The sequence below is a fragment of the Quercus lobata genome, chromosome 1, assembly GCF_001633185.2.
Source record: "Quercus lobata isolate SW786 chromosome 1, ValleyOak3.0 Primary Assembly, whole genome shotgun sequence".
NCBI lineage: Eukaryota > Viridiplantae > Streptophyta > Magnoliopsida > Fagales > Fagaceae > Quercus > Quercus lobata.
This window is the reverse complement of record NC_044904.1, coordinates 44,398,647-44,420,600: the sequence shown is the minus strand read 5'-3', so window position 1 is coordinate 44,420,600 and position 21,954 is coordinate 44,398,647. Positions and strand designations below refer to the sequence as shown.

At 36.5% G+C, this 21,954-nt stretch overlaps 1 protein-coding gene across 1 annotated transcript; it reads left to right on the top strand.

The window, feature by feature from the left end:
* The first annotated feature begins 6,775 nt into the window (after positions 1-6,775).
* Positions 6,776-8,447, top strand: LOC115957400 (cell number regulator 2-like). The gene is made up of 4 exons (XM_031075667.1): positions 6,776-7,036; positions 7,734-7,805; positions 7,908-8,120; positions 8,210-8,447. Exons 1-4 carry the CDS (start codon positions 6,778-6,780, stop codon positions 8,284-8,286), a joined length of 621 nt encoding a protein of 206 aa, XP_030931527.1. The 5' UTR covers positions 6,776-6,777; the 3' UTR covers positions 8,287-8,447.
* The last annotated feature ends 13,507 nt before the right edge of the window (positions 8,448-21,954 follow it).

The window sequence follows — 21,954 nt, the reverse complement described above, 5'->3', positions numbered from 1 at the left end:
TTTTGATTATGTCAGAGAAGCTCATAAATCATAAGAGGGGCATCTGTAGACACCACATTTTGTACCCCTTATGACTCGGACCCTTGTTCCCCAACGATGTTGGAATTCTAAAGCCTAAGCTTTGTTTAGTGCTTGATCAAATTGAAATTGAATTGAGGAAAGTGTTTTTGGAAAAATATAACATTTTTATGAACTAAATAAATCTATTTTTGAAAAATTAAGGCCAAGAAACCCTAGGGCATGCATACACGTACACACATATGCAAACACATGTCCTAAAGTTGCGTCGCATGCTCCATACATGTGTACACATACTCGGGCCTGTGCATGCATTCCTGAGTTCCATAAACTATGAAAGACTAGTTTTTCAACATTAATTGTGAGGTTTGAAATGAATCCCATATCGTCTGAGAGCTGTTCCAAACCCCTATACATGGTACCTTTTCAACACACACAGGAAATCTTAAGGGAAAAAAACAAGATTCATTAGAGGTATATGTTCTAAGTCCCTATTTTTTCTTACTTTAATATTTCTGTTTTCCTTGTTTTCTTGTGTTATAATATGCTTGTTTAGTTTAGGTTTCCCTTGTGCTATCATTTTATGTATGTTAGGTTTTTAGTTTAAGCTTTCAGCTTTGTTCTATGTTCTTGTGCTTTTTGGGTTAGGGTTTAGGGCATGTATGCATATGCATGCTTACTGCATGCGCATGCATACATGAAGTATGTGTACGCATACAATTGGATTGCGTATGTAAGCCTTATGTATGCGCACGGATACTCGTGCCCAGAAACCCTAATTTGAACCTTTTTGCTTCTATTTCTTTATTTAAATATGCCTCTGTTCTAGTTTATTCTCACATGTATATGTCTATGTTTCTCTGTTTACTTGTTGTTTGTTCTCCATATGTTAGATTAGGGTTTCGTTTCAATTCTTTCTTTGTTTTGCCATGAACATGCATATGATATGACCATGCATTAATGCATAGGTGTTGTGGTGGAGAGAGGTAAGTTACGCATTCATATGAATATGCATTTGGAATGTGTGTTTTGATGATGAGTATGAATATGTTTGTTGGGATAATGTTTAGATACAATCACATGTTTGCTTAAACCTTACCATGTCTATGTTTCTACCTTGATTTGATATATACATGTTTCTGCCTTGGATGTAATGCAAAGCATGATAGATGTATGCTAGGCTTGAGATGTGATATGTAATGCAATGCCATGATAGATGTATGTTAGGGTTTGGGATGAAATGCCATATTTGTTTGCTAGATGCATGTTAGTGTGTGTGTAAGTATAGAATGACAATATTGGATATGCCTTTAATGAGATTAAGACGTAAGACACAATGATGGAAGCCAACCCACGGGTCGGGCGGTCTTGGGTGGTAAGACCTTCCTGTGTCGTACCTAAACTCCAAAACCATACTCTGGTTGTAAGATTAGTCCTTCCACGTAAGGATGCTATACATGTGGTTCCTAGACCTACTCTAGGCGGTGACTCGATTTTCTTTTCTTCGCCCTAGTCCACTCAGCCGAGGCGTACTTCCCTCCTGTTACACCCACACTGTCTAGCCAAAGGTAACATATGAAATGAACCAATTTCTTTCTAGAGAGTTCCAGGAAGCGGAGATCAAAAAGGCACTCATATAGATGTACATGCTTAAGGCCCTAGGACTAGATGGTATGCCTTTTTTATTTTATCAGCATTTTTAAGTATAACTATTTTGGATTTCTATAACTTTGGAATCATTCCTTCAAAGTTTAATGAAACCCATATTGTTTTAGTTCCTAAGATCAAAGAACCAAAAAGAGTAACTAATTATTACCCAATTAGCCTTTGTAATGTTGTTTACAAATTAGCCTAAAAAACTTTGGCAAATAGATTGAAGAAAATCTTACCATTTGTGATTAGTGATACTCAAAGTGCTTTTGTGTGTAGTAGATTGATTACTGATAATGTGCTAGTTGCCTTTGAAACAATGCATCATATTAGTAAAAAAAAAGGCTGGAAAGGTAGGTGAGATGACACTGAAATTTGATATGAGTAAAGCTTAGAATAGAGTTGAATGGGTTTGTTTGGATAAGATTATGGAAAAATTGGGTTTCAATTTGAGGTTGAGAGGCCTTATGATGCAATGCATTTCTTTTGTTATATATTTTGTTCGTATTAATGGGAAACCTTGAGGTTGTATCTCCCCTTCTAGGGGCCTACATCAAGGAGATCATTTTTCTCCTTATCTTTTCTTAATATGTGTCGAAGGTTTATTTGCTCTAATAAAGCAATCTGTGCATGATGGTTCTATGGATGAAGTTTCTATATGTAGGGGTGGAACGAGTCTCTCTCAAAATTTTTTTTTCCATTGATGATAGTCTCATTTTCTGCAAGGCTACTTTGGAGGAATGTGAATCTTTGCAAAGAGTTCTTCATGTGTATGAGGAAGCTTTTGGCCAACATTTAAATCGGGCAAAAACTTCATTGTTCTTTAAAAGTAATACTGTTAGGCAGTTTCAAGAGAAGATAAAATCAAGATTTGGAGCTTAGATTATTAGACAGGATGAAAAATATCTTTTACCATCCCTGGTGAGCCGAAATAAGAGAAACACTTTCAATGCTACTAGTCGCTAACCCGTGCAATGCATGAGAATAACTATTGGATGAGTTTTAAGGGAAAAATAAAACCATTATTTTTTAGTTGGAGTGTAAAAAAATGTATGAAATTAAAAAAAAAAATGATATTGAAAGAAATAGCATAAAGTTTTATTAGAAACAAACTAAATATTAGAGGCAAAATGTTGCGTCTCTAGTTTATTTTGTATTGTATATATAGGTATATACAAGATAGGTTGTAATATATACCAAAAAGGTGCCTATTGAAATATCATAATTCTTCAAATTGCATATAGAAAAGGTACCTATTAAAAGGTCATAACATTTTATATTAGATATATATTAAAAGTGCTTATTGAACGAAAGTGTTTCTAATGACTGAAAATGTGTCTATTGAACGGAAAATTGTCTATTGATCGAAAATGTGCCTATTGAAGAGTGATTATTTTTTGGGTATAAATAATGGTTCATATTCATTTAGTAGCTTCTTTTCATTCATCTTTCTTAGAAACATAAGAAATTTGTGGATCGTCTTCAAAAATGCTATTCGTAGAACCCAATAAATTTGGTTATATCCTATAGACAAATTCGTAGCAGCCTTACCAACTCTTCCCTACCCCTTAAATTCAAAACACTTCCTAGTATCTTTTAGTTTCAAACCACTACGACAAAAAGACTCCTACTTTGCAAACAGCCACAACTCCGCCCTCAAACCACACAGTTCCCTCAAATTCATGCACATCACAAACAAAATTTGAACTTTTCAGAATATATTCCATGCGGCTCTTGCACACACAATCAAGAATAGTTTTGTAGGACAACAATACAATGATAAAACAATCTTCTTGCTCATGAAAAACACAAAACAAAACTACAAAGAAAATCCAAAATTATCCAGGTTTTTAACTTCCAATCAGAGAATAACCCAAAAATAAAAAAAGACAACAAATAAAAAAGTAAAAAATAATGAAATATCAGGGAGAAAGAAAAGGATTTTAATAAACCAAAGAAGAGAAAAAAGATTTATAAGATTCTCGTGAAAACCAAAAAGTCTTTGCAATAATAAGCCCAAAAGAGTGAAAGAGAGAGAGAGAGAGAGAGAGACCGAGAGAGAAAGTGAGCGTGAAATTTTATCAAATTGCTTATTTAAAATATATATCACATAATATATAAGAAAAACAGAGAGAATATCAGTCAACTACCTGAATTTGCTATGAAATTTACCAACTTTACGCTATGGTTTTACGAAGTCTTAGACTTAGTGCTCATCCACGATCAGATGAGAATTGACGACTCACTAAGACAAAACAGTCAATAAAAGTGAAAACAAAACAACAACAAAAGTAAAGCGTAAAAGATATACTATGGTTTCTTCTTGATGACATGATTCTTAGGAAGAAGATGTCTATTGGTGGGTATGGTGGGTTTTCAGATGCGATGCTTTAGTGTTGGCTTGATGTGGGTTTGATTGGCTTGCCGTGGATCTGATCGAGGAGGAGTTGGTAGACAAAAGGCAGGAAGAGAATGCACAATATCGTGTAAGGTAAAGGTAGAGTCGAGTTTTAGAAAAGTGTTTTCTCTTTTGTTTTGTTTTGGTTTTTTATTTTTATTTTTTTATTTTTATTTTTTAAATATTGTGCTGACGTGGAAAATTGTGGGAGCTTCAGAGGCTTCAGTTATATATATATATATATTTATTTATTTATTTATTTATGTATATGTATATATATAGATTAAGGAGAAATTGGCGAAAAAGTTGTCAGGTTAGAAGGAGGAGTTGTTGTCTAAAGCAAGCAAAGAAGTGTTAATTAAGGCCGTAGAACAAGCAATTCCAACTTATATACTATGAGTTGTGTCAAAATTTCTGATTCCCTTTGTGATGAGTTGATGGGTATGATTCATAATTTTTGGTGGGTACAAAAAAGGATGAAAAGAAAATGGCGTAGTTGAGTTGGGAAAAATTGTGTAAGCCTAAATTTTGTGGGGGAATGGGGTTTAAACTTCTTAAGTCTTTCAACCTTGCTCTTCTTGCTAAACAGGGTTGGAGACTTTAGGTGGAATTCATAATTCCCTAGTGTATAGGGTTTTTAAGGCCAAGTATTTTCCCCACTATGATTTTGTGCATGCCACTTTAGGTAATAAACCTTCCTATATTTGGCGAAAATCATGGCAGCTCAGAATGTTGTACGGAAGGGTATTAGATGGAGGGTGAGGAATGGTCAGAGTATTCGGGTTTGGGAGGATAAATGGTTGCCTCATTTGTCTACCTATAAGGTTATCTACCCTAGAGTTTTACTTCCCTTAGTTTCTAGAGTTTGTGATCTAATTGATGTTGTGAACAATTGCTGGAATGGTGACTTACTGAAACAAGTTTTTCTCCCTTTTGAGGCCGAGTGTATTAGTGGTATACCTTTGAGCATTAGACTACCTGAGGATAGACAAGTTTGGGCGGAAACTACAAATGGTTTGTTTTCTATAAGGAGTGCGTATAAGGTTGTAATGGATTTGTAGGCAAATGGTAATGAGGTTTCTTGCTTTGATAGTAGCAGATTGCTCTCTTTTTAGAAAAAAAAAAAACTTTGGAAAATCAATGTTCCACATAAAGTTAGTGTTGGATATATTTCAACAATTTACTTTTGAGATAAAGCAAAAGGAACAATACACAAATCTAAAATTAAGCAATAGCACAAATAGATGTGATAGGTAAAAGCAATAAAAAAATATTAAATATATATAAGAAGAAATTTGCAAATAATTAGAAACTCACAGACCAAATGCGTGAAGGATGAAAAATTCAGATCAAGTCTTGTATTTGTCATAATCTCCTTAAAGCAGATTTCTCCCCTCACACAATGTGTGGTGTTTTGAGATTTACGGACATCTGCCTTCTAGGATAAAATGATCTACAATACAGAGAAGAAGCACACAAGATCTGTGCTCTGTGAACTACTCATGTCTCTTTCTCTCTCTTTGACTCGAATGAATGCACAAAAATATTCTCTCTGGGAGAGTTTTTCTAAAAAGTTCTTTTTCATGAATGAGGTATTATGAAAATATACGTTACTGAACAGACAAATTGTTTCAGAAAAAATTGCTATATATAGACTTAATTACTCAAAAAATAAATTAAAAAAATATTATTTAATTGGATAAGTGGCCCAATTCACACATGCCTAAAGCCCAACTCAATATCTAACCTAAAACTCACATTCTCTATCATTTCCTATGTGGGATTTAAGGATTCTCACCACTTTAATATCATGTTCAAGTGGTCACATTAGAAGTCAATTTCTTATTCACTTCATAATATTTATCTAACAGTTAGACATAGGGGAAGAGGAAGGATGGCCTAGGTTTGGTTCACTGGTGTCAATATTATTTGGAGGAATATTGGGTGGCTTCAGTTGTTCATCCAAAACTCCCTCAAATTCTGGAATCAAATTGGTCTCCACCTAAGGATCCATTATACAAGATTAACGTTGATGGTACTGTTTTTCCTTCTCAGAAAGAGGCAGGTGTGAGGGTTATAATTCGGGACCAGAGGGGTCTTTTTATTGCGGGTTTAAGCAAGAAAATTCCCACACCTTTAGATGCCATTGAAGTGGAAGCAAAGGCCTTCGAAGCTAGCTTCACTTTTGCTACTGCAGTTGGCATCCATGATTTTGTGATTGAGGGTGACTCATTGAATATTGTTCAAGCTCTTCGTGGAGAATCACCTCCTCCATCTTCTTTGGCTCCTCTGATTTATGGGATGTTTCCTGTTGTTAATGATTTTTGGTCAATTCATTTCTCCCATGTTCGCAGGACTAGTAATTGGCTTGCGCATTTGTTAGCTATGCATGTCTTAGGCATTTGTGACTTTTCTGCATAAATTAAAGAGAGTCTTTGTTTCTTAGGACAAACTCTTCTCCATAATGTAATTTTTATTTTATAGGACAATGTAAATTTTGTTTCTTGTTAATTGAAGTTATTTGTCTTCCTATGAAAAAAAAAAGAAAAGAAAAAAAATACACAATGTTTTGGCCCAAAAACGGAAAGCCCCCTAATCCCTTTATGGACGGTTGCCCAACCGTTCATCATGCATGAAGAGCCACGTTCTATGGCACTCTTAACCTTTTTTTGGGAAAATATAATAACAGTGACTTCAAAATCTCTCGAGGGATGGATTATCCTTCAATTATGAATGAGTCTGAGAAGAGATCATCGGTTTCTGTACCATCAGCACCCCCTCAACCGCCAAATCCTTCTTCAGAGATCGACCACTCCAATCATTGGACAGCCACTGGAGTTCCAGTCCATATGACAAACCAACCAAACCCTCCTCCAAGACCTGCTGCCAACCCTGACTTGAAATCTCATCCTGAATCTCCAGTACCTTGGTCCACTGGACTCTTCAATTGTTGCGATGATGTTAACAGTTGTAAGTACATTTTTTTCACTCGCTCATAACATGGTCCTCCATTGTGCCACACTACCATGATACTATATATATATATATATATATATATTTTAATTGGAGTCAATATTTTGAAATAAATAATCAACAACTGTTTACTTCATACGATTGCATTATTTATTATTATCGTTCAAATCCCATTAAGTATTTTTATTTATTTATTTAATTTTGACTTTCTCATCAAGCAATTGCAGACATTGAAAACGATGATTTCTGTTTTGGGTTGTCTATTTTGCATCACTGCTAAAGACGACAATAACTGTTTAGATCAGATGTTGATGATGATTTTTACTAAGAACTTACAAGCAATATAAGTGAAATTTTTGCATTAACTTATCTTTTGTACAAAATTGTCAATGTTAATGTCATATGCACGGTACGAATGGCATTCACGGGATTGGTTGGGATCTTCGATTAAAAGAAATTTAAACTTAGGGTGCCAAAGTTTGTTTATAAAGAACAAAATACACAAGCACTGCCATAGTTTTAGTACCATATATCCCAATTAACTTTCTGGATACTGGATTCAGAAATCAATATGGTTCATATTTTACAAAGTACGCACGGATGATGTGGCAAATATTTAAAGAGCAAGTATTGGCCACGAGATTTAAATGTGCATTAATTATTGATTTATAGCTTGTCCCAAGTTTTGTTTCAGGTTGCTTAACTTGCTGGTGTCCATGTATTACATTTGGGCGAATTGCAGAAATTGTTGATAGAGGATCGACTTGTAAGTTCGAAAAAGAAAATGATGGATTGCTTTCACTCATACATTATTAGTAAATGGAGTTTATTATTAAAAAAAATTAATGATTCGTGCATGGGTTTGCAGCATGTGGAGTGAGCGGAGCACTTTACACGTTAATATTGTTCGTGACTGGTTGTTCGTGTTTGTACTCATGCTTTTACCGATCCAAATTGAGAGGACAGTATTTTTTGGAGGAGAGCCCATGCACAGATTGCTGTATCCATTGTTGTTGCGAGGAATGTGCTTTGTGTCAAGAGTATAGAGAGCTCAAGAAACATGGCTTTGACATGTCCATAGGTACACACACTCTATCTCTCTCTCCTGTGGTTATTTATTAGGTTTGTGTAATATTGTGTGTGACTTAGCTTTTGCATTTTATGGACTAGGGTGGCATGGGAACATAGAAAGGCAGAAACGAGAAGCTAAAAAGCCTCCAGCAGTGCAAGGGGCCATGACGCGGTGAATTGTATAGCCACAAAATATTGTTGCAATGTACTAGTACTTCTTATCTTAATTAAGCCTGCATGAACCATTTATATCTCTGACAAATTAGGTGTCTACAATACTGTCGGTGACAGTATTGAGATTCGTTGATTTGTCGTGAGCACCAATTAAAATTGCCTTATTGGGATCCTTAATTATTATAATATTGTATTAATTTTAACGGTGTAGATTTTTTTATTAATTCTTTTTTGGAGCTATTTAGATCAGGTATTTTGGTATTGTATTTTTTTTTTTTTTTTTTTTTTTTGCCATTTGTTTTGGACGCCTTTCGGCCTTGTCATTTTTTTAGGAGGGAGGGGCTGCGGCCCAAATGCCCTCATAAGGCCAACCCCTAAAGTCTTGGACTTATATGTTGCGTCCTTAATTTAGAAATCCAGCACACATTGGGAACTACTTTTTCTTTCGGGTGTTCCCTTAAATTTCCATACAAGAACTCGACTTTCGGTATGTTTGGCTACCATATTTAGAATTTTTTTTCTAAATAACAATAAATATTAAAAAATTTAGTTAATTGTCACATTTCAAAACAATTTTGAAAACTAGCATCTCGAGTGTCTAAAACTCGAGTTCCAAGATAAAACTCGAGTTTTTAAGTCTCGATTTGTAAGTGGATTAAGTTAAATTGGGAAAAAAATCAGGCTGAAAATCGAGTTTTAAAAACTCGATTTCCATTAATTGAGAAAAAACGCCACTATAGGTCTGTAAAACGTCACTATAAGTCTTAAAAACGCCACTATAGGACCCCTAAACCTGTACTTATAAAATTTTTTTTGCAGAAAAACGCTGTTATAGGGCTTTAAAACGTCACTGTAAGGCTTAAAAACGCCACTATAGGTGAAATTTTTTTGCATTGAAATCGAGTTTTAAAAACTCGAGATCTATGTGGCATTTTCACCCTCCCAAGACGAGTCTTTTGGACTCGAGTTATAATATGGATCTCGAGTTTCTAAAACTCGAGATGTTAGTTTTCTTAATTGTTTGAAAACGTGCCTAACTTACTATTTTGAATGGCTGAAGGAATCTGATATGCACAATACCTCCCATATTTATCCTTGTAAGTTAGCTTGTTGCATTCCTTTTCTTTTTTTAATGTTTCTTACGGAAATATTTAGGATTCAAATTTCCCCACTCCTAACTATCAATGTATCAAAAACTAGGAGCAAAGCTAGAAATATGACCTTTTTTGGGTAGGAGAGGGGGAAATTACAACTTACCCACTTGTGGCTTTGCTGAAATTTAAGTTTGAAAGTTTAAATAGTGTAAAAACACCCTTGAACGTTTAGACCCCCAATTTACAAATTAACCAATTCAAGCTTTATGTCAAACAACTAGTGTGCGGAAAATGAACAAGAGCTATAAAACAGAATTGGAAAACAATCTAAGCCAAATTAAAATCACAACCCACAGCAGATAATAAAAGGTAAAGATAAAAGGGAAGGAAGATGCAAACACAAGGACAACACGCGATGTGTTATTGAAGAGGAAACCGAAGCCCTTGGCGTAAAACCTCTCCGCCTCCCTTCAAGCGGTAAACAATCCACTGGAAAATGTAGTTGGGATACATAGACAGCAATAGACCCTCCAAGCCTAATCTACCCAGTGCACCTAAACCTTCTAAGCTTCTTGCTCCAACGAGGTTGCGTCGAACCTTTTTATTTTCTAGCTTCCCGGATTCCGCTACTTGACCATAGCATCAACCAATGTAGATTGGTTCTTTCCTAATTACTTCCCAGAACACCAAACAGGCCTCTCACAGTAATGAATATGGTGAGAACAAGGTTTTGGTAAAATGCCTCTCAAGGATTTGACAATGGAGAGGAAGAGAGTTGAGGAATTTGAAGAGACTCTTATGTAAAAATTGTAGATGAATCAATCTTGTTTTACTCTAGGGTTTCTCTCTCAAAATTCTCTCTAGAAACTCTCTTTCTTTTGTGGGTATAAGGGGTATTTATACTGGGGTGAGAAAAGAATGTGAAACGTCAGGTTTTTCAAAACAGGGGTGGCTCGCGGCTTGGACTCTCGGCTTGACTGAGTCGCGAGTTCCAGCCGCGCAATAACAGAACGACCAGTTGTCCTATTTTGTTCTGTAGTGCTCCAGCTAGCATGACGCTTCGACTTCTGGCATGGTTGGCACGTGTGCTGCTTCTGACGGCTTACAGCCGTGAGTCACCCGTGAGATCAAGCCACGAGACTCTGTTTTCTTGCACACTCTTGAGCATTCAATCACTTTATCTCACTCACTACCCTTACAACAAAATCCACCTAAATACAGGGTTACTAAATGCTGAAATACAAGCAAATTTGGCACAGAATAAAGCCAACAAGATGGTTGATTAAATTCAACCTTACAATCTCCCCCTTTGGCTATTCTGTGACAAAACCCTAAAATAGACTCTAGACTTAACATGTGAGTTGGGAACAGTTGAGCAAAACTCACTCACACCTAATTCTAGAAACTGTGAAGCACTTGAATCATATGAACATGAAACTCCTGAAACACAACAATACACAATGATCATTGTATGCAGAAAACATGAAATGCATACGAAACAGGCATAAGGTGATCAAGCAAGGATGAAGTTAAGAAACAAACTATGGCTTGATCAAACAAGTAATCACTACAAGGTGGTGATCACAATGCTCATTCACACTTGGAATGAACACTTGAACACAAACAAGAATAATGCAAGTTACTTGTATGTCCAACACTCAACCAATGCATAATACACTAAGTATATGCATCTAGGAACAATCCTACAAGGGCACAAGAGTGACAGTACTTAACCAGAAAATGCATGACATTTAGATAGAAGTACTGATTTAACAAAAACATAGAGGCTGCATAAAGCATGGTACAAACCATAAAGCCTACAATAAAAGAACATAAACCCTAAAAGCTTACAAAAGCAACATGGGTACAAATTATAATATAACAACTTAAACTGAAAAAAATGCAGAAACACTCCCTCTTAGGTAATATCCTCCCCCTCTAATCAAGCTATCACTCCCCCTTTCATCCTTTATGACATCATCTCCCCCTTTTTGTCATGGAATAGCTACACATTCTCTTCTAGCCTCCTCTAAATCTGATCCAATTGAGTTTGGAGTGAGGTAAACTTCATATCTCATCGAGTGCTGTGATGGTATAGAGTAGATTTGAGTCTGGACATCTTGGTATTCAACTCGTATACAGAGAATACAATGTGATCAAGTTTTTTGTCAAGGGAGGGGGTGCTGAAATGCGAACCACTGTGAGATGTGGAAGTTTCCGGTTTGGCTCTCTTCCGACTATGACCAATGCTTGCGTTGAATGTACGAATGTTGATTGGACTTGGTTTTGAGTAAGGAGATTCATCTGCCGTTGGATAAATTCCTTTGAGCTTCAAGATCCTTGAAATGAGACAGCAGAAAGGAGCACATATTCGAGACTCAGTTCGTAGAACCGTTTTGTGCAAAACATGAAAGATATGAGCACAGATGTCAATTTCTACATCAGAGATTAGGTCATGAAGAAACAAGGCACGTCCGAGTTTCATATACCCAGTGCTTGATAGGGGGTACAAATTGTGAAACATCATAATTGTAAGCACTCTCAGTTTTGGAGGAAGAGAGGAAACACTGACGGAGTTTCCTTTGGATGAGAATTCCAAATCTTGTCCAAGACCCTCCTTAAGGAGTTCCTTATCCGGTGAGTGTCGAAGCATTGGTCGGTTGATGTGAAGGATCTCTGCCAAATATGCAGGAGAGACTGAAAAACTCTTTTTCCTAACCCAGCACTTAAGTTCTTCTTCTTCCACAATCGCGTTGGCATAAAATTCCTTTACCAAATTCTCATAAGCGTCATCCAGATAAGAGAGAAGGTAATTCCAATCCTTGTGAGCAAACCATTTCGGAATGTCAGTGTCATGAATTGATGATTGGTCAACAGGTCTTTCCAGTAATGGTGTAGCATTTCAGAAATAATTCTCATGAAACTGAAAGGCAGCATAGGATCTGAACTTGTTGGGATCGAACCCTTTTGATGAAGAGCGAGTCCCTTTTGTTTGAGGTGAGTAGTCATTGACATCAATGACAGGTTCCTTTCCTTTGGAACTACCTCCTTTCACAACTGCTTTCTTGAATGGAGACATTTCCAGTCTGTATCATGCAATAGAGAAAAAGAAAGAACACAATCCAACAGACATTATTAGCAGTGGGTTAGTGTCAAATGAGGGATATTGAAGAAAACCCTAAGAGCTAGATGGAAATGAGCAGAAAATAACAATGAGGGACAATAATGACCCAAATGTAGCTACAATATAGAGTGGATCAGATTAAAACCACACAAAAATGAGAACATTAGACATTCAAGTAACCAAACATGGGTAAGAGATATAAGAATACCAAATAGAACACAAAAACCATGATGAAAAGGCAATAACTGAGAAAAACAAAGAGTAGAGGACAAAACCCATACATTTCCTTGAAGATAGATTGAATGGTAACAAGTTGGTGAAAGAATTTGAAAATTACCATAGTGATGTTGAATAAGTGAAAGTAAGACCAGAAAGTGAACAGACACAGAGTGCAAGACAAGCAAATGAGAACCCCTTTTTGAGAAAAGTGTTGAAAATGAGCTCATTTTGCAAAACACGCGATTTTCGCGATTGAGGTAAGTCGCCAGAGAGTCGCCAAGTTTACCCGCCAAAACACTTCAAATCGAAAATTTGAAAAATTTTGCTAAGTGTTTTTCGCGACTGCAAGTCTTACTCGTGAGGAAGCCACGAGCTGAGCTGTGAAAATCTCTGTGTACCCCTCATGACTGGACCTTCCACTCGCGAACAAGTCGCCAAAAATGACTCGTGAGCTCGCGACTGTGGCATGCGACTTGACTTATCCGCGACTGAGTCGCCAAAATAGGGCAAAAATGTTTTTTGAAATTTTTAGATTTTGAAGAACAAAATACTTTCCAAAAACACTTAAAACACTCAAAAATCTTTTTGTGCTTGAATTAACAAAAATTGAGAATGTGAAAACACATTTCATCAAGTACAATCACACAAATGAATATGACATTTATTGAATATAAACTTGTGTGTTGTGTGTGGATATCAACAATGAGATAGTTCTTAGTCTAATGTGAAACTTCAATGATCAATTCAACCAAGGCATACACAATTAGCACTAGATCATGTGACCCATCTCAATTATAGAAGTATGCACATATGACCTCCCACAAAACTTGATAACATAACTTGGAGCTTTACATTTGACTCCACATTCAATCATAACATTTGATCTTTTTGGTCCTTTTAAGACAATCACCTCTCATTGTGAGAGTGATATTTGATATTTCACCTTGATGAGATAGCCTTTGGCTTTTTGAATAAACATTCACATAAATTTTTGGTCGCTTTCCCTTTTTCCTAGTCAAATACTAGTATGTGTGACAGGCTTTTGCAGCTCAATATCTCTTTTCATTTGGAGATTTACATTTGGTGAGCTCTTTTTAGCAAAAAAAATAAATAAATAAAGAGTGGGAAGATATATAGGCACAAGTCTATGCAAGTCTCAAGATCAACATAACCATTCACTAATCTTTCATGACAAGTTTGAAGATCTATTTACAACAGTCACATAGATTTCAAGATTTCTTCCACCGTGATAAGAGTGCAAAGAAACAAGCTACGCTCGAAAATGCACAAAACCATTAGCACAAAGGTACAAGGCAAAACAAGTTTTGAGACAAAACTCAACAATGTCAATCAAACTTTTTGATTTTCTATTTTTTTTATGTGATTTTTGGATTTTTGACACATAAGAAGAAAAAGATTGATCAAAAACAAAAATGAACAAAAGTATGCACAAATAGACAAACAAACAACCACCAACATAATCAATAAGCAAACAATCAAACACCGTCACAAAGCATAGGAAGTATTGATGCATGGACGTGTTGCAATGCTTATGCATGAGTACCATTTTTCACCCACACATCACTTGCGTTTGGGGTGATTTCCTTATAGGATTGGGTACGAGAGTTAGGGCTTTCAAACCTTCGTGTGAAGCTCTCCAAGCAGTTGGTGAAAGCACCAATCATCTTCATTACGTCCATCATTTCGGTATCACCATTTTGATCTCTTAATGGTTCATCAGCCTAATTTCTCCTCTCATTTCTAGGTCCTCGTGACCTTTGAGGAGTTGCACTATTCATTACTCTCAGCTTTTGACAATTTGGTTGAGTATGCCCTTGAACTCCGCAATGATGACACACATAGTTCGATCTAGGACCTCTTTGTGGTCGTGGACGAGACTTGGCTCGGGATTCAGACCTGCCCACAGATTGATTACGTGGTTTCAATAACCGTTCGTTCCACACATTCCTCTTCTCCTTTATCTTGGGCTTCTCAGCAGTAGGGCCAACATCAGTTGATTCTTTGGCCTTTATAAACTTCACTTCTTTAGTGATTTTGCCAGATGAGCTACTTCCTCCGGTATATCCCAATTCGAATTTGTCTGAAAAGCTCTTTTGAGATGAAATAACATCATCTAGCTTCTTGGTGGTGACCCTCTCTATTTTATCATTTGCTTGCACAACCTCTTACTCAAGAAATCTCACTTTTGTGTAAGCTTCTGACAGCTCACCGTTCAGTGTTTCTATCTCATATTTGGCCTCCCTATATCGAATTAGGAGACTTTTATAGTCCTCCTCTGCCTTCTTCATTTTTCTCACAGCTGCCTTGGCCACCCTTGTATACTCACCCGACTTCTCCAGGAGTGAGTTATAATTCTCTTGAAGATTGGCTGTGCTTTCATCTTCTTCAGCATCTGATTCTTCAACAACTCCCAATGATTCTTCATCACTATGTTCTCCAAGTTCTCGTACAAGCAGATTCAACTCGTCTGAAGAATCAACATGGGCAATAGTCATAAAAGCTGAATAATTTCCCTCTCCATCACAGCTTTCCTCAGAATCTAAGTCGGATGAATCCGAGTCACTCAATGTCGTGGCATACACTTTGCCTTTCAATTTCAAATAATTCGGACATTCTTTCTTAAAGTGTCCATGCCTGTTGCATTCAAAACAAGTGACACCTTGTGTAGATTGAGATTCTTTTCCATCTTTATTTTTGAATTCCCTTTTCTCCCTTCCTGAACTTTGGAATTTTCCTTTATCACCAAATTTGCCATTATTCTTGAATTTCAAGAATTTTTGAAAATTTTTTACAAGGTATGCAACATTTTTGTCAACCACATCTTCTTCCGATGAGTCATGGACTTCCACCTTCTCATTAATAGTCTTAAGAGCAAGAGATTTGCTCTTCCGTTGATTGGGCAGCGACATTTCATAAGTCTGAAGAGAACCAATCAGCTTTTGGACTTTGATGTCATCAAGGTCCTTGCTCTCTTCAATTGCTGTCACTTTGGCACGAAAACTTTCCGGCAATGATCGAAGGATCTTCCTTACAATTTTAGAATCCTCTGTTTTCTCTCCCAGATTGAACTTGCTTACAATCACCTCATTCAGCTTGCTATAGAAAGAGTCAAAGGACTCATCCTCACTCATTTTTAGCTTCTCAAACCGAGTGGTTAGTATCTGCAGCTTGGTATCTTTTACTTTCTTCGTGCCTTCGTAAGTGGTCTCCAATATCTCCTACGCTTCTTTGGAAATGGTAATGTGAGAGATCTTGTGAAATTCATCTAGAGACACACCACAGAAAATAGCATTGAGTGCTTTACTGTTAGCATTAGATGTGGCGAGTGTAGCCTTATCCCATGTGGATTTGGCTGCCTCAGGTCTGGTCCAACCTATCTCAACAGCATCCCAAACAGATTCATCAATGGAACACAGAAATTCTCTCATACGAACCTTCCAAAAAGCATAATTGCTACCATCAAAATATGGACGTGCATTTAGGGATTGAGACCGATCCATCTCAAAAGGGAGTCAAGGATCACACTATGGTAATGAAACCACTAGAAGTGTACCCGCTCTGATTCCAATTGAGAGTTCAAATAGTGTAAAAACACCCTTGAACGTTTAGACCCCCAATTTACAAATTAATCAATTCAAGCTTTATGTCAAACAACTAGTGTACGGAAAAGTGTGCAGAAAATGAACAAGAGCTATAAAACAGAATTGCAAAAACAATCTAAGCCAAATTAAAATCACAACCCACAGCAGATAATAAAAGGCAAAGATAAAAGGGAAGGAATATGCAAACACAAGGACAACATGCGATGTGTTATTGAAGAGGAAACCGAAGCCCTTGGCGTAAAACCTCTCCGCCGCCCTTCAAGCGGTAAACAATCCACTAGAAAATGTAGTTGGGATACATGGACAGCAATAGACCCTCTGAGACTAATCTACCCAGTGCACCTAAGCCCTCCAAGCTTCTTACTCCAACGAGGTTGCGCCGAACCTTTTTCTTTTCTAGCTTCCCGGATTCCGCTACTTGACCATAGCATCAACCAATGTAGATTGGTTCCTTCCTAATTGCTTCCAGAACACCAAACAGACCTTTCACAGTAATGAATATGGTGAGAACAAGGTTTTGGTAAAATGCCTCTCAAGGATTTGACAATGGAGAGGAAGAGAGTTGAGGAATTTGAAGAGACTCTTATGTAAAGATTGTAGATGAATCAATCTTGTTTTACTCTAGGGTTTTTCTCTCAAAATTCTCTCTGGAAGCTCTCTTTCTTTTGTGGGTATAAGGAGTATTTATACTGGGGTGAGAAAAGAATGTGAAACGTCAGGTTTTTCAAAATAGGGGTGGCTTGCGGCTTGGACTCGTGGCTTGACTGAGTCGCAAGTTCCAGCCGCGCGATAACAGAACGACCAGTTGTCCTATTTTGTCCTGTAGTGCTCCAGCTAGCATGACGCTTCGACTTCTGGCATGCTTGGCACGTGTGCTGCTTCTGGCGGCTTGCAGCCGCGAGTCACCCGCGAGATTAAGTCGCGAGACTCTGTTTTCTTACACACTCTTGAGCATTCAATCACTCTATCTCACTCACTACCCTTACAATAAAACCCACCTAAATACAGGGTTACTAAATGCTGAAATACAAGCAAATTTGGTACGGAATAAAGCCAACAAGATGGTTGATTAAATTCAATCTTACAAAGTTGCTTACCCATGGTTTGAAATTTGATACTTTAACCACCTGAGGTTAGCTCAGTTAGAGTTTTGTAACCTACCTCTGTTAAAAGTAGGACTAAATATGTAATTTGCTCCACTTTTATGTCGCTCTCCTCCAAAAACATAAAAAAAAATAAATAAATAAATAAAAACATAAGATAAAATAAGATAGAAAAAAGATGTTGGAAAGAATAAAAGAAGAAGTTTCCTTTGCCTAAACTAAAGTCATCATCCAACTCAATGATTATGGACTCCCATTCTTCAATTCAGTCAATCCACAAACAAACTTCCTACAAGCAAATCAAAAGCTATTGAATCATGACGGTCTATGTATCAAAAGCTATATATTTGGTTAAGAGTACTAGCATCCAGGGATGCATACCAGTCACTATTTTACACCCTAAAAACCTATTTTATCTATTTTACCATCTCATTTTACAACCTACCCAACATCATAGTTTCTATTTTTACATACAACTCATTAAAATAATATAAATTATACAAGCAAATAATATAAATAAATAAATAATTCAGTTTCTCTCTCTTCTCTTCCATCTCTTTTTCCTCTCCACTTTTTTGTCTCTCTCCAACAAACCCACACAACACCTTCCACCAAAACTCAACCACAAACACCAATTTCGTCACCATCAAAATTACCCAAAAAAAAAAAAAAAAAGAGCTGACACCACAAACCACCAAACCAACCAACTAGCCACCACCATTGAAAATCCTTACCACCACTGCAACACCCACAAACCCACCAAATTTGACCCAAAATAGTGAAAAAACTGAGAACAAAGAAAACTCATTACCAAGCTCCACCCATTACCAAATTTGACCCAACAAATCTTTTTTTCCTTTTCCACCATTTCCTCAGCAACCATATAGACAAAAACAGAGAGAGAAAAAAAAAAGCAGAGTTCTCAAAGCTACAGTATTATAACACAACAACAAAGCAAATCCATTACCAAGCTGACCCATCCACCACCCACCACAAATACCATAGGAACAAATCACAACCTTCGAACCCAAATCCATTTCAAAACCACATACCCAAATCCGTCAGAACATTTGCCCTACACAAATATGAAATTGTAAACCCAAACAATGAACACCACCAAAACAACTACACCGCTGATCTCTGAAGATGCCCATGATCCAACCCAAACGACCGATCCAAACACCACCCAAACACTTGACCTAAATGACAACCATAACCACAAAGTGTAGAGAGAAGAAAGATTCAGAGAGTGAGAGGCATTGAGGGAGAAGGGAGGAGGGAGAAGAGAGAAGGGAGAGGGGCAGAAAAGAAAGAAAATTTGAATATAATATAGTATTTTAGTTTACATCCGAGTGAACAATTGGTTCTATATATGAGAACCAACTGTTCATAGTTGGGAAAAAAAAATCCATTACCACAGCCGGATGTTGCTAAGTTTTGGCTTGTTAGTTGCTAAAATAACAATTGTTAGGGGGGGGGGGGGTTTAACACCCCCAATGCTAGTGCTCTAACAACCTTAGAGATGAACAAACGTGATAGAATTTTTAAATCCAGTGACTTGAAGGCCTGTTCATGAACAAATAAAACACTACAAGAAAAAAAGATTTAATACAACAAAAAAAAGTCGTTGCAATTACAATTGTAATAAGGTGTTATTGCAATGACAAAAAAGTCTTTGTAAACCATTATAATAAACTCTAGGGCAATAGATTTATGCAATACTAGATTTCGTTGCAATAAATTTCACATATTGCAACGATTTACTTTGAAAATCTCATTGCAATAGGTTGGTTTTTTTTTATTAAAAATAAAAAAAAGAATTTATAAAAAATTTTAAAAATAAATAAATCATTTTTTTAAATAATATTTTTTTCATTAACCTGTTTTGCAATTCAAAAACTGTATCTAGGAACTACACTAACCATTTGTTTGATTAGACCCCTTAAAACATATTGTTTAACCTAATAAATTAGTCAAGTGTTTCTTAGGTTAATTATGAGAACTAGGTTAAACAGCAAAAAATCATAAGAAAATAACACACATATATGATCACCTAGGAAAACTAATGAAACGAACCGTCTCAAGGTAAAAACTTGGGGAGGATTTGACCTAGCTATCGTCAAGGTAAACAAATCCACTAGAAAGAATTGAAGTTTACAAAAGATTTAACCCTAAATCTTTTGCTATTACTAGTAGAACTTACTAACACGACCACGTGCAAGCTCCGACTCCACAAACTCTTCTCTCTTGGATTTGTAGCACACAAGCTCCCATGCTTATGACTTTGAGATCCCACTCAAAGGTTTCAAATCACCAATTGTTGATCATGTAGCAGCAACTAGATTCCACCAGCAATTGATTATAGATCTTATTTGTAAGGTTAAGTTTTATCAACCATCTTGTTAGCTTTATTCCGTGCCAAATTTGCTTGTATTTAGCAATTAGTAACCTTGTATTTTGGTGGGAATCATGTAAGGGTAGTGTGTGAGAGAGTGTGAAGAAATGCTTAAGATTGTGCAGAGAAGCAGGGACTTGCGATTGGATCTCGCGGGTGGCTCGCGGCTTGCAAGCCTCCAAAAAGTTGTACACATGCCAAGCATGCCAGAAGCTGAAGAGTCGCGCTAGCTGTTGCACTATAGGACAAAAGTCCCAGACTGGCCAGGCCGTTAGCTCGCGGCTTGAACTCGTGACTTAACCCAGTCGCGAGGTCAAGTCGCCAGAACACCCTGTTTGGGAAAAACTGACTTTTCACATTCCTTCTCACCCTACTATATATATACCCTTATACCCACGATATTCAGAGAGCTTCCAGAGAGAATTTTGAGAGAGAAACCCTAGAGAAAAATAAGATTGATTCATCCACAATTTTCACATAGAGACTCTTCAAATTCCTCTACTCTCTTCCTCTCCATTGTCAAATCCTTGAGAGGTACATTACCAAAACCTTTTCTCACCATACCCATATCTGTGAGGAGGCCATTTGGTGTTTGGGAAGTAGTTAAGAAGGGACCAATTTCATATTGGTAGATGATATCGTCAAGTAGTGGAATCTGACAAGCTAAAGAAGAAATAGGATCGGCGTAACCTCGTTGGAGTAGGAGCTTGGAGGGCTTAGGTACATTGGGTAGATTAGGCTTGGAGGGTCTTCTGCTGTTCATGTATCCCAACTACATTGTTTAGTGGATTATTTACCGCTTGGAGGACGGCGGAGAGGTTTTACACCGAGGGCTTCGGTTTCCTTTTCGATAACACATCGAGTGTTGTCCTTGTGTTTGCATCTCTCTTCCCTTAATCTTTTCCATTTAATTTCTACTGTGGATGTGAATTTATTTGGTTTAGATTGTTTATCAATTTTGTATTAAGCTTTCGTTCATTTTCCGTACATTAATTGTTTGATATTAAGCTTGAATTGGTAATTTGTAAATTGGGGGTCTAAACGTTCAAGGTGTTTTATACACCTATTGAACTTTCATTATTCTTGTAGACACTTATAGAGTTAGAAGGTTACAGAACCTCTTAGATCTCACGGGAGTAACTCGCAAATCTTCCAAGAGTTTTCAAAATGTAGTTAGGGTTTTCCTTTTATACTTAGGAGTGTTGGACTGAAACCATAAATGTTTCTGCAGGCTTGGGCCTAATTTAAATTCTACAGAATCTGATTTACGACGATTTTCTAACGGTCAAATGTAATTTTTGATTGGTCAAGCTTCACTGAACTTGAGCTCTCCTTTCTACAGCTTGAATGTTCTTGAAACTTGATTTGGACAATTTTGAGCAATGTCTAACATCTAATCTAGACATGTTTTTGTTCTCGGTTTGCCATAAAAAAAAAAAAAAAAAAGGAATCTAAACATTTAATCCTAAGTTTTTAGAACCTAACACTAACAATCAAAGATACACATAAAAGATGAAAAATTCAAAACACTTCATTTTAATACATATGTCAAAAAACGCAAATATATACACAACTTGTTGAGTTTACATTCAAACACATAATTTCAAAAAGTATGCAAAAATCAATACAACATGAAAGAAAATTTTCTTCTTGAAGATGTTATCCAAGCATGCTTCACGACCATTTCATTAACTTACCACCTATTTTGGGGAAAAAAAAGTATAAAGTTGGAAAACATCATATATACAACACAATGACACTAATATACACCATCATTGATTCTAAAACAAAACACACACACACACACCCCAATACTACTTGAAGACTGTACAATTAAACAAAGAAAAATCAAATTAAAATTTAAAGAGAACCAAAAGATTACCTAAAAGTTAGAGAGAAAATCTTTAAACTAAGAAAGAGTCTCTCCAAGGAGACTAAGAATTAAGAGAGACTGAAATTTGAGAGAAAAAATTTAGAGTTAGTAGATATGAGAGTAAGATGGAAATTTGAGAGATAAATTTTGTAGTTAGTAGATAAATTTGAATTTTGAGATACGCGTAAGAGAAAGAGGGAAAGTGAGATGAGAAAAAAAAAAGGCATGGAGAGAGAGAG